This window comes from Cydia fagiglandana, chromosome 5, assembly GCF_963556715.1.
Source record: "Cydia fagiglandana chromosome 5, ilCydFagi1.1, whole genome shotgun sequence".
NCBI classification, from domain to species: Eukaryota; Metazoa; Arthropoda; class Insecta; order Lepidoptera; family Tortricidae; genus Cydia; species Cydia fagiglandana.
This window is the reverse complement of record NC_085936.1, coordinates 20,676,990-20,689,725: the sequence shown is the minus strand read 5'-3', so window position 1 is coordinate 20,689,725 and position 12,736 is coordinate 20,676,990. Positions and strand designations below refer to the sequence as shown.

General features: G+C 38.7%; 2 protein-coding genes across 2 annotated transcripts; one reads left to right on the top strand and one right to left on the bottom strand.

Moving 5' to 3' along the window:
• The first annotated feature begins 287 nt into the window (after nucleotides 1-287).
• LOC134664626 (ras suppressor protein 1) lies at nucleotides 288-3,921 on the top strand. The gene is made up of 4 exons (XM_063521357.1): nucleotides 288-467; nucleotides 1,156-1,529; nucleotides 1,855-1,969; nucleotides 2,743-3,921. Exons 1-4 carry the CDS (start codon nucleotides 317-319, stop codon nucleotides 2,961-2,963), a joined length of 861 nt encoding a protein of 286 aa, XP_063377427.1. The 5' UTR covers nucleotides 288-316; the 3' UTR covers nucleotides 2,964-3,921.
• Nucleotides 3,922-4,025: 104 nt separating this feature from the next.
• Nucleotides 4,026-11,791, bottom strand: LOC134664625 (nuclear envelope integral membrane protein). Its single transcript, XM_063521356.1, has 8 exons — nucleotides 11,537-11,791; nucleotides 10,280-10,401; nucleotides 9,889-10,102; nucleotides 9,321-9,487; nucleotides 8,404-8,619; nucleotides 7,730-7,854; nucleotides 6,918-7,079; nucleotides 4,026-5,396 (listed from the first exon to the last, which is right to left on the bottom strand). The coding sequence occupies exons 1-8, from the start codon at nucleotides 11,610-11,612 to the stop codon at nucleotides 5,228-5,230; spliced, it is 1,251 nt and encodes a 416-aa protein (XP_063377426.1). The 5' UTR covers nucleotides 11,613-11,791; the 3' UTR covers nucleotides 4,026-5,227.
• Between the last annotated feature and the right edge of the window lie 945 nt (nucleotides 11,792-12,736).

The window sequence follows — 12,736 nt, the reverse complement described above, 5'->3', positions numbered from 1 at the left end:
CGTTCAGAAATAATATTCTGGAAATTCTGACATTGACAGTTACGCTACGTAACATAAACATAAATCAATTTTAAGGCAATTGAATTTCGTCTTTAAATGAATGCCATAAAGTATAAAATTGTGAAAAGGACTACTGCTGCCCACGCAAATTTAACAGATGGCTATTACAACATGAAAAAAATGCACAGTAAAATAAACTTTACCTCAAATAGTTATGGTTCCTATTTGATTAGCAAATTTTAAGCGTAGATGACCAATAAATTATGAAATTAGTTCAATCGGAACGTGTTCTAAGGTGTAGGAGGAAAATATTACAATGAGTCACCATCCTCCAGTTTCCTGTATTCCAAACACCACGAAGATGTCGAAAGCTAAGAAAGTTATTGAAGAAGCTCGGGAGATAAACAATCCCGAGATAGATTTAGTGGATAAAGGGATCTCGAACCTGGAGGAGATACCTGGGTTGTGTGAGTACAGTTATATATCCTTTTATAGAACCAGTTTGGGCACTTTTGCTTTCAGTCGTTTTGGTTGTGCTGTATTTTTGACGTTTGGGTGTGTCTGTGTTTAGCACCTAGGTATAGCTCGCCCACTCTAACCTAAATACTGTAAAATATAAATGACTGATAAGAGTGATAAGTGAGGAACAATTAAATCTAACAGAAATGCTAAGGATTTATATCTTTATACTTAATTAGCATGATTTAATATTCATTCATGATCTAGTTAGGTCATCAATGGCATCATTATTATATTTAGGGTTTAGGTAATATTATTGTTAGAAATATATTCTTAAATCTTAAATAAAAGATATATAATGTAACAATCTTTGAGGGTTTCCGACTTGTTGTACCTCCTAGTCAGCAACAAAAAAAAATGTTTTGTTTTTATGCAAAAAATATAATTAGTTTTTTTTTTCTCAGTCGCTTTTCCATTAAGGAATGCTATGCATGTATAATTATTATTAATTATTCATAAGTTTTCCTGTTTTTATTGCCTATTTATAATTTTTCCAGAAATACACAGTCAGTAAAAATACTAAGATTACTGGAATCATACATTTAGTTTAAATAAATTAATTGCATTTGAAATTATCCGAATAAACTTTGTAGTGACTTTAGGGCAAAGTAAATGAAAATTGATGTTTAATTTCAGTCACACTTGCCAACATCACTCGCCTATCCCTGAGCCACAACAAGATTTCAACCGTCCCGGCTGGTCTTGCCAACTTGATGAACTTGGAGATTCTGAATCTTGCCAACAACCACATCGAAGAACTGCCCGTCAGCCTATCTTCACTACCCAAGCTCCGGATCCTCAATGTTTCGCTTAACAGGCTGTATACATTGCCGAGAGGCTTCGGTGCGTTTCCAGTACTGGAGATATTGGATCTTACGTACAATAACTTAAATGAGAAGACATTGCCGGGGAATTTCTTCATGATGGAGAGCCTTAGGGCTCTGTACTTGGGAGACAATGACTTTGAGGTGCTTCCAGCTGAAATTGGGAACCTTAAGAATCTACAGATTGTAAGTTATTTTTTTACTGTAACTTGAATAGTTTGTCTCTTTAAATAGACTTTTATATTATATTTATTCGAAAATCTCAATGTTTCACACCTTATTGATACTTAACAAAGGCATTACTTTAAACTTTAATGTTCCATTGGTCAGCAAAGGCTTCAACTGTCTTTTTTTTTTCTTGATGTCCAATTATAGGCATTTAAAACTACCATCTTTGTTTGCCTCTCCATTTTTAGAGTATGTTCTGAAAGTGTTTGAAATGTATTAAGCCTAAAATTGTTTGTTTTCACACTCTTAATACCAATCGATTAATGCATTCCACGTGTTCCAGCTATCAATGCGAGAGAACGACCTAATTGAGGTACCTCGCGAGTTGGGACAGTTGGCGCGCCTTCGTGAGCTGCATCTGCAGGGCAACCGCCTTGTCGTACTGCCGCCCGAAATAGGTAACTTTACTTTACTGTATCTCTGACTTAATCCCTTAACGCGCACATAGCCATATATGGTGGATATGATATTCAACTCTATTGGCAGCTATTAAAGTTCAACTTTAAACAAATATTTTTTATTATATGCAACAGGGGGTAACTCCAGTCATTATGTTAAAAGCTCCTTTATAAATATTAAAGATTTTTATCTATAAACGTAATAACTTTTGCTATTAGTACACTTGTTTATGTAATTGTTTACCTTCCCATGAGCATTTTCATTGAGTCTTCAGAAAAAATTCAAGTATCTATATACAGCGGTCTTCACATTAGTACTATTATAACTAGATGTGCGACGTTAGCAGTACCGTCTTTACCGTAAGGGCACACGGGGCCCATACCCAGGGCCCCCATCCTCAGGGGCCCCCCAGATCAGACAGTAACAGTATATTTGATTACCCGTAATAAAGTAGAAGATCATAGTACAAAAATATTAGATAGATAGATAGATAAATCATTTATTTGACAGCTGCAATGACACACAATATAAATTTAAACACATCATAACAGAGAGAAAAAACAATAATTATTACACTAACAAAGAAAATTATATTAGAAAATTATATTATATTAGTTTAATTCGCTTTCTTTACTTCCTAAAATGGCCCCAAATTCTTATGTGCCCAAGGGCCCCAGCATGGTTTAAGACAGCCCTGGGCGTTAGATCACCGCCGAACACTCCAGTCCAACTTAAAATAATTTAAAATTACTAGAAACAACTTGTTTCACAGGAAGCATGGACCTAGCCAGCAACAAGTCCGTACTCCGTCTCGAAGGCAACTTCTGGGTGCCCCCCATCGAGGACCAGCTCAAGTTAGGTCCCAGCCACGTCCTAGACTACCTGAAGTCTGAAACGTACCGTGTGTTGTACTCCAGGCACGTGTCGGCTCGCCCGCCGCCGCCGCCTCAAACTCTGGATAAGAGCAAGAAGGCCAGTCGCGCTAGATCTTAAGTTTCTAACACGAGTTTGAACTTTATGTACAGAATTTAAGGTCTATATTAAAATGGCGGGGCCAATGGACGCGAGTCAAGGGCGCGCTGACGCTTAAATATGGACTTTAAGTAAAGTACAAAAGGTTCAAATTCCTATATCAGTCTTATGCTGGATTATTTTTGAAAGTAGCTTGATAGCAAGGCCGTCGCGATAGGTCGTAACTGTTTTTAATACCTAAACATTACATCTATAAATTCATCTATAATTCTGTTAATATCGATTATTACATCTATGTCCCTACTTGTGCTAAGTGCGTGGTAGAGTTAGTGAAGTTCGACGTATGTTATTTTGTACTTATGTGAGGACATAGCATAAAATTAAAAAGGTAGAAATCTGTGTGCCATAACATCTCAAACTATGAAATTACAGTAGTGTAAAAATATGGGTGCATACAACTTACTCAAAAATAAGCCCCATAGTTCTTAATTCGCTGACATAAAGAGCTATGGGATATATTTTTGAGTATGATGAGTGCACCCATATTTTTAGACTTGACTGTACCAGATGCTTAATTTGTTGGTCAGAATTATGAATGTTTGTGTTTTCTTAATTAAGATTAAGTATAATTGTTTTCAAATACTGCCTCTAAATGATCTTACTAATTATAATTACTGAAAAGTATTAACTTTTAAACAAATATGTGTTGGTTGTGTTGTAAGTTATTAAAACAATTTATGTGAATAAATATAACTTTATTCATCTGGATGAAACATACAAAATCTTAAAACGAATTGAACAATGTCACGCAAGATAATATTAATTATTATTAATAATGAGGATCAATTGAAGTGCACTTGACGAGATATTTTTAAGAGAAATTTAATAAAATTATTCTTATTATTAAATGGTGCTAGCCTAAGACACAATTATTTTACAAATCAACAAGGATTTTATACAATTAAATTATTACTAACTAGTTACGTTTGTTTTTATTTTCATTGCATTGACTGTTTGATTTCATACGCCATCCGAGAAAAATGAAATTAAAAAACAACAAAAAACACTTTAAAAACCAGTACAAGGAAAGCATTGATCGAAAATTTCAGGATTATTGCATTGCAGATTTAAGGCCTGTGGCCACCGGCTTGCGTGTGCGTGACGTGCACGTACGCGTGCACTAAAATGTTGGAGCCGCACACGCACACGTCACGCAAGCGGTATGCCGTCTCTCATAAGGATCTGTATACTACAACGCCGCACGTGCACGTCACACACACGCAGCCGGTGTGCACAGGCCTTTACTGATTTAATCGTAAAATGTTAAAAGACTACAAAGCCACAAAAGAAAAAAAGGGAACACTACAAACAGTACCATAAATAATGTAAAATTAAAAACAAGAGCAGAAGCACTAATACATATATGCCTTATTCTTCCATTTTAATGGGAATATGATATTAAGTTAGCATACTTATCTAAAATTACAAAAATACTTACAAAATCAAGACAAACAAAGATCTTTATGTCATTAAGCGCAAGAGTATAACGTATAGCCAATCACAATAAAAAAATAAAAAGTTTTTATATCTCTAGGTGTAGAGGTACTCACAGCTAGGACCTACACACAGTACCTACAACCTAGGACCTATGAAAATATTTTTAACAAAAACCAAAGGTTATTTTTAAACAGGTTATATATTGGTGTGGTCAAATGGAAAGCGATTAAAAAAAATGAACCTCGGAAAACTACATCCCTAATTTCACGCCTAATAGTTTCTTTTCTGTGAAATAGGGAGCTATGCGGACGGATAGACAGACCGACATGACACTTACCCCATTCGCACGACAGCTTTTCAACGCGTGTTAAAAAACCGCTTGAATCTGTCCACACTCTAAATTCGATTTAATGACCAAGGCTTAAAGTCGGAAATCCAACAACGCTTGATAAAAAGCGCCACCGCTGTCGTGTGAATACATACATGGTTATTCATTTGTATCATTCAAACGCGCGTTGAAAACGCTGTCGTGTGAATGGGGCCTTAGAGTTCCAATTCACAGAACCCTAAAAAAAGATTATCTTAAAATTAAAAGATTGACCTGCAGCGGTAGCATGATAGGATTTTCATCACCTGTCACTTTCGCAATTACTTGTTAGAACGTGACAGACAATAAAAATGTGACCATGCTACAACCGCAGTTCTGAAGTCAAATGCATTACTTGCGACAATACGACTAGACTCAACTAGCTAACAAACAATCAGTCTTATACCTTACACCGTAAAGTTCACATTTCATCGTCCGTGATATCTTCATCGTCCGATATGTCCAGGGGGGCTATTCTGGTGGAGTTGGCGACGGGTTTCCGTCGGGGTTCCGTCGAGAACGCGTAGGATTCGTAGTCGAGGATCTCCTCGTCGCTTAGGTGGGAGTCGCCTTCGACGAATGATGCGAATCTGTGATAATAGAACTAACGTTTAGATTTTAGAATATTCCACTTAGGATTCAGTGGCGGATTTGCAGTCCTTGCCGCCCAACGCCCCAGGCTCTGTAGTCGCCCCCTTCTCAGCACCTATCATATTGACTACATTTTGAATTATTTCTTGTTATCATTAGCGAATTTATTGTCACAATTTGCCGCCCTAGGCCCGGGCCTACTCGGCCTTAGGGCAAATCCGCCACTGATAGGGTTGCCATACTTTCCCGTACACCGGGACATGTCCAGTACAGTACAATTGTGTCCCGGTTGACGTCCCTATAAGTAGTTATGGCAACCCTACACTAATTATAATTTGATTAGATTAAATATGTACAGTTGTCTACCAATGTCAAGTTTTTATTATATTTATTAATATTATACTTCTGCGTTCTTGCAACCTGTAAAAGCCTGCGCAAACCGGCGGAGCGCAGCGCAGATCGCTTTAAAATTATCAATGTATATTCTTCTCTATTTCAATTACATTCAGGTATAAATTTAAACGCCTCGACCTCGGAGCATCACGAAGGATTGTTACTCTGCGGCATCCAGGAGCACGTTAGAGGATACTGCGGCGGTAGGCGCCGGCATGCCGCGGCATCCCGCGGCATGCGCCGAGGCCTCCCGAGTGCGCCGGAGTAGCGCCGGGACGACGGGGGAGAACTCGTGCACACTAGTCACTAATCCCTTGTGATAGAGTACACACGGCATCCCCGGGGTGTCGGTATGTGGGGGGGATTTTACCTCGCCGGTGTGCGCTGCGCGGCGTAAATGCTCCTCGGTGATCTGCGCTGCGCTCCACCGGTTTGCGCAGGCCTTAAACATCTACATACAAGAGGGACTTTATCAACCAATCGATTTTAAACTGTTGTGAGACATACTAACATTGAACAATTTTACGGATACAAGGTGAACGCTGCTGGCACTGTTAGTGCTCGAGAAAGGAGACCTAGGCTCTCCGAAACATGTCGCGTGAGTGACTTATTAAAACAAGTGAATCTAAACCGTAAAAATATTCAATGATAGAGCCAATTTATTTTTGCGATTTCAGTGTGGCTACGAGAATCGGGTATGTCGAACATAATAAAAATCCTGTATGTAGAAAGGCTGTGGAATGATATCTTAAGAGCCCAGTTTTTTGCGATAATGGTATTTAACGAATTCTTCAAATAAGGAATGTATAACCTCCTAAGGCCCAGCCATATATATGTAAAATCCAAAATTTGCCACTGAAATTTGAACCTATAGTGTAGGAAATAGAACTGATTTTGCGTTGTTGGAAAATGGAACGAAACAAAGCAAAAACGACTCTGTTACAATTGAATAGGATTTAAATTTCATCAAACGTACTATAGGTAGGACCTAGGTCTTTATAGGAGGATAGGTTTTCAAAGGGTCGGCAACGCGCATGTAATACCCCTAGAATTGCTAGGGTCCATAAGCATTGGCTACAGCTAATGTATGATTGTTCGCCACGGTTACGGTGTAAAAAATGTTTAACCTTTTAGAGTCATTAAGTTTGAGCATAATCCTCCACTGCGCACAATCCGGACTAGAACAGTACTTCCTCAAACTCTCGAGAGCTTGTTTCGTCTCTCTCGCTCCCTCCTCGTAGTACTCTTCACTCGTGAGCAGTCGCGGCTTCGGCGGGAACTTGCGCCGCCTGAAAATGAGACGTAAGGTGAGGTAATAGAGTCGAATTTTGTTTATTGCATAGCGGGCATGACAAGGCTGCATTTATTAAAACGAAGTTATGTTGAAAATTTTGAAGCATTTTGCTCCGCTAGGTACTTTCTGCAATAATATATCATGGCCACCTCCTGTGTTCAACATCAGATCAGCTCAGCAGCAGGGGGGTAGCCAAAAACGTCACCAAATATCACCATGGGGAGGGGGGATCAAAAAGTAGCCAAAAACACCTCGCGTGTTTTGTGAACAACCCCTTATTTCGCTTGCAAGTTTTGACCCGAACATACGTGCATACATTCAGACCTTGCCCTTTAAATAAAAGCTTGTAAAAAGCAATCATCTCCTTCAAGATGTTTGCCATAACTGCCATAAGAATTCGAAAAATTATATGTGTTAACCTTCTGAACGCCAAACGGCGCATCTATTTGCCGTGCCACTGAAGCCACGGGGGTAAAATTTAGTTCTGTGAATAAATAATGCCAACCTAAAAGTGGGGTGTTTTTCAGTAGATTTTCATCAAAAAACAATCGACGTCAAATGCTGTCGTTGTCACGATTTTGCGTTGACGTCAATTGCCGTCTGTGGCGTTCAAAAGATTAAAATATTAGTACAAGGGAGTCTTACCAATATCCATAAATAGAGTTGAGCACGGACTGCGGGAAGTATTTTACTGTGAGACAAACGGCTACCACGGCCGTGGACGCCTCTTGATACTCGCTGCTGAAGAACATCATTAGCACGCCGATGCCCTGATGAAATTTGAAATATTAGTATTTTGGCCCAATTTAATAATAATAGGGTTAACAGTTTTGAATGATTCACGGTTAGTCTCACTAGATTTACATTGACCAGGATATGGACCATGATTACCTTTGAGCCTTTGTGAGCGCGGTCTACACTTTGACACTCACTCGCTATCTTCAGTTACCCTCGTTACTGCGTCGAAATATCGGGAGCTCAAAAACAATACAAAAGGTAATCACGGTCCATATCCCAGTCGAAATAAGTCTAATAATAAGTTTGGTCGTGGTTTGGTCCTAAAGTACACTAAGGAGCTAACAAAACTCATCATAAGTGTATTCCAGAACAGATGTGTATTGTGTCTGATGTAAGAGGCATAAGAGCCGGTGCAGACGGCCTATTGCAATTTGCGCACCAATTGTTTTACAAAAGTTGCCTAAGAGCCTAAGACTGGGAGAAGTGGAGAAAAATTAGGTAAGCTGCTTACTAGCAGAGGTCGTACCCAGGATAAATGCTAAGATGTTAGAGAAAGAGAGAGTAATATTGGTGCATTGTACCTGTAACGTCCACATGACAAGGTTCTTGCTCCGTTGATTCCTCGGCGGCCCCACCCTATAGCACACCAGGAAGCTGATGAACCCCACGACCAGCGTGTACCAGAACAGATACGTCTGGTGTGACAGCAGAATGTTTCGGATGTTCTCCCATACTTGCTGGAAGATGTACACGCCGACCGTCCAACCGCCGATCAGAACGCCGTATGTTAAGGTTTTCTGCAAAGAAATACTATGGGTTAGGGTTCATGAAAAAATTATAGCATTATTTTGATGATATGGCGATTATGAAAAGGTTAAGTTGTGTTTGCCAATCCTTCGTGTGATTGCCAATGCACCCTGGTTCACTCGTAACAATGAAGTACATGACTATCTCAATATGCCCACCATAAAGGAAGAGATCAAAAAATTCACTAAGAATTACATTGAGCGCTTAGCAAAGCATCCTAATCCACTGGCTTCAAAATTACTGGACAAGACTGAAACAGTGCAAAGACTTAAAAGGAAGCACATTGTGCAATATGAAAGTAGTGGTTAAGTGAGACGATGGTTTCCAAAACCCAAAAACAATACCTATATACAGCAAAACTGATTATAGTCGATACCGACTGATGGCAGTTCAAAACAGAACAAAAAAAAAAGTTGTGTTTATTCAAAAAAAATATTGATTATAATTTGGTGGCTAAACTCTGCTCACGATATTTTCCAGTCCATAGATTAGTTTTGTACTAAACATTATAACTAGTTTTCTTTTTTTATTTTATTTTGTATTGTGTACTAAAAATATTTTACTATGTAGAAAGTAGCACAGGTAAAAGAACCACAAGATACTTTCATCAATTCTCATTTCTTTTTTACTAGGAACATTAGCAGCACAAGCCCGATTTTCACCTCTTAGGGTGATCTGTATGTTTACTTACCCTAGGCAGAAGTCTGCTGATATAATACACCAGCACCATGAACGAAGCTGACACGCCCACGAGAACCCCGCACAGGTAGAAGAACACCGGGTTCCCGCTGAGCGCACGCGATGAGAACACAGTGCACGCGCCCAGGAACATTAGCAGCACGCGCCAAATGTCCACCCCTGGAAACAAAAGATATTTAGGCATTTATTTATATGTTGTTACAAGACAATTTTTTAATTTACATCTGTAGGAGGAACTTGAGTTTAGTAACAACACTCAATCTTGACACAACACTTAAATGTATTTCTTGGCAGTGGCACTTATTAGAACTTTCAATGTGCATCAAAAACTCGAAAATGTTTGTATGTGACATGTGACCCAAATACATTTTTAATTTTAATGATAGGCAAACACACCTTAATTTTAATGATTAGTTTACTGTATTTTTATTTTTAATGAATGTTGTTCCTAAAATGCTATTTCGTCAATAAATATTAGAAAGTTAGTCAAAAGGACAATCACAAAGAGTCTTATAAAACAAGTTTACATTTAAAATCTACATTAAACACATTGCACTTACTAATAATCTGCAGCTCAATACTGTGCCTATGTTTAGTATTGATGGCCATGCATGTAGTATTGAACAGGTCTATAGCCATCGTCCTGTAGGTCCTCTTATGGAACGGACTGACCACGGACCAGCCGTAGCTGTCTTCCGTGTACTCTTTGTACACCTCGGCCGGGCTGGTGCCAAGGTATTGGCTGAATTCATCATTCTTTATCCTTATGTGGAACTGTAAGAGAATTATTATTGATGATATAAAAAACAGTTGGATACAAACATAATTAAAAATTCTGGCCAAATTGAAAACAGAACGTAAAATCAGAGACCAGGTAGATGTATATTCCAATGTTACTTCAGATAGTGACTCCAATTATGTATCTGTGTTTGTATCACTTTAAAAACTTACCTTGGCTGTTTGCCATAGAGCCAAGATGTTTTTGGATGTGCCTCGGTAACAGTAAATGTCTATATTTTGTTTTGTAGATGAAATATCTCTGTCTATGGTCTGTGAGCCGCTCAGCCAATGCACTGTAATAAAAGAAAATAGGTATGTATTTTAACCAATCTTGCATGTAGAACCCATCTAAGCTAACTTTGCATCAACTTGAAAACAACAAAGTGAGGGAGTGTCATGATAAACATCATATTTTCATAGAAATTTTATATCAACTATGGCATCGCCACACTTTGTCAGAGTTAGCTTATAAAGACATAAGAGAATAAAGTCTAGCTGTTAGCACTTTACACCATACTTGTTGATGCCGTAAATGCCAACACTTTTTAGGGTTCCGTACCCAAAGGGTAAAAACGGGTACCCTATTACTAAGTCTCCACTGTCCATCTGTCTGTCACCAGGCTGTATCTCATGACACAGATGATGTATTTCTGTTGCCGCTATAACAATTACTAAAAAGTACGGAACCCTCGGTGGGCGAGTCCGAATCGCATTTGTCCCAGTTTTTTTCGAACATGCAAAATGTTAGTCAATAAGGAAATGTTAGTCTAAATTGTATATAAATAAGACAGAAACATAGTACAATGAATGACTGTCTTAAAATAATTTATTTACCTTTCAGAATATTTAGTGTTCTTAGGGTCCTTACACACACAAATGATAATATGTATTAAAAAAAATGACTTAAATGTCTATGTTATGTACATGATGAAACGGAAAACGGTGAAAAATAGAGATAATATGAAAAACCGGGCAAGTGCGAGTCGGACTCGCGCACGAAGGGTTCCGTACCATAATGCAAAAAAAAAAAACAAAAAAAAGCAAAAAGAAAATGGTCACCCATCCAAGTACTGACCCCTCCCGACGTTGCTTAACTTTGGTCAAAAATCACGTTTGTTGTATGGGAGCCCCATTTAAATCTTTATTTTATTCTGTTTTTAGTATTTGTTGTTATAGCGGCAACAGAAATACATCATCTGTGAAAATTTCAACTGTCTAGCTATCACGGTTCGTGAGATACAGCCTGGTGACAAACGGACGGACGGACGGACGGACGGACGGACGGACAGCGAAGTCTTAGTAATAGGGTCCCGTTTTACCCTTTGGGTACGGAACCCTAAAAAAATATAACCTCTATATTTACCATAGTCTTAAAGTATTAGAAACCAAGCTTTAATATAAGTGAAGAATCGTAAAATAATACTATACCATCATACGGCACGGAGTGGGCTTGAGAAAATACCACAAACAATAACAAAATTTGCAAGCGTTGTGATCCCTCCATGTCAAAATAACTGTTAATACAAGCACATAACCGACTTTCTATAACTATCTACACGATGCACTAGAACTTCTCATTAAATTTTAGTCAAAACTTGCTTGATTAACTTTTTATTTGTTTAGTTTTATTCTCGTTACGTTACGACTATTATGACGACGAGCTTCGGCGGTTTGCGTTTTGCGTTTGACATTTCACTGAACTGACCATTGACAATGCAATGACAAGCAGCAGTTCTGTGGTCCGTATTGGGTCCGTATTACACTTTCATTATATCATGAAGCGCTATCCAGACGGTATGATCAATTCGGCCGATTTGATGAAATTGGCGTCAATCTCCAATTTAATCGCCAATTTTAGATTTATGGTACTATTAGAGCCCTCTAAATTGAAAAAATGCCCCAGTACGAAAATACTGGCGTCACAAATTGGTATTCTTGCGTCCACACCTCATTTTATCGGTAATATCGGTCATTATCGGCGGTTGAATTTAAAAAGCCAAATTGGCTTTTGTGTCCGCACGTCCTGATTCGATCGGGCAATTTAATCCAATTGGCGAAAAATTGATGATGTTTAATATTATCAAGCGTCAATAAATCGTTTAAATTTTATTTGCGATATGCTTTGATATTTATGATATATATACTTCGTCAATATCCGAATAATGTGATATTGAAAGACTGATAGTGTGTCAGGGGGCAAAGGGAGCTACTAATATTATCTAATATGGGCCCCCCCACATCTGGCGTCTTTCGAGCGTCGGCGTCTACAATTCTATGGCCGACGTCGACGCAACGTCGACGCAGCGTCGACGCAACTGAGCAGCGACGTCATTTCCCATAGCGCTGGACCGACGCCGACAGACGCCGATGCTCGAAAGACGCCAGATGTGGGGGGGCCCTTAGTTGGCCTGGTCTGAAGACCCAAACTCTCTCAAACCCACCATGCATACATCAGGCTCGATTTCACATGCGAGCATAGAGTATAATAAGTAAAGAAAGAGTGGTAACTCCATACATCAGTTTTCTTAGCAAAACGCGCGTTATTTCGTAGCCGACATCTAGCGTCAGGTAGCGGAATTTATCAGTACTGCTAGTTGACAATAGATGTCTCGGCGAACGAAAACTCTA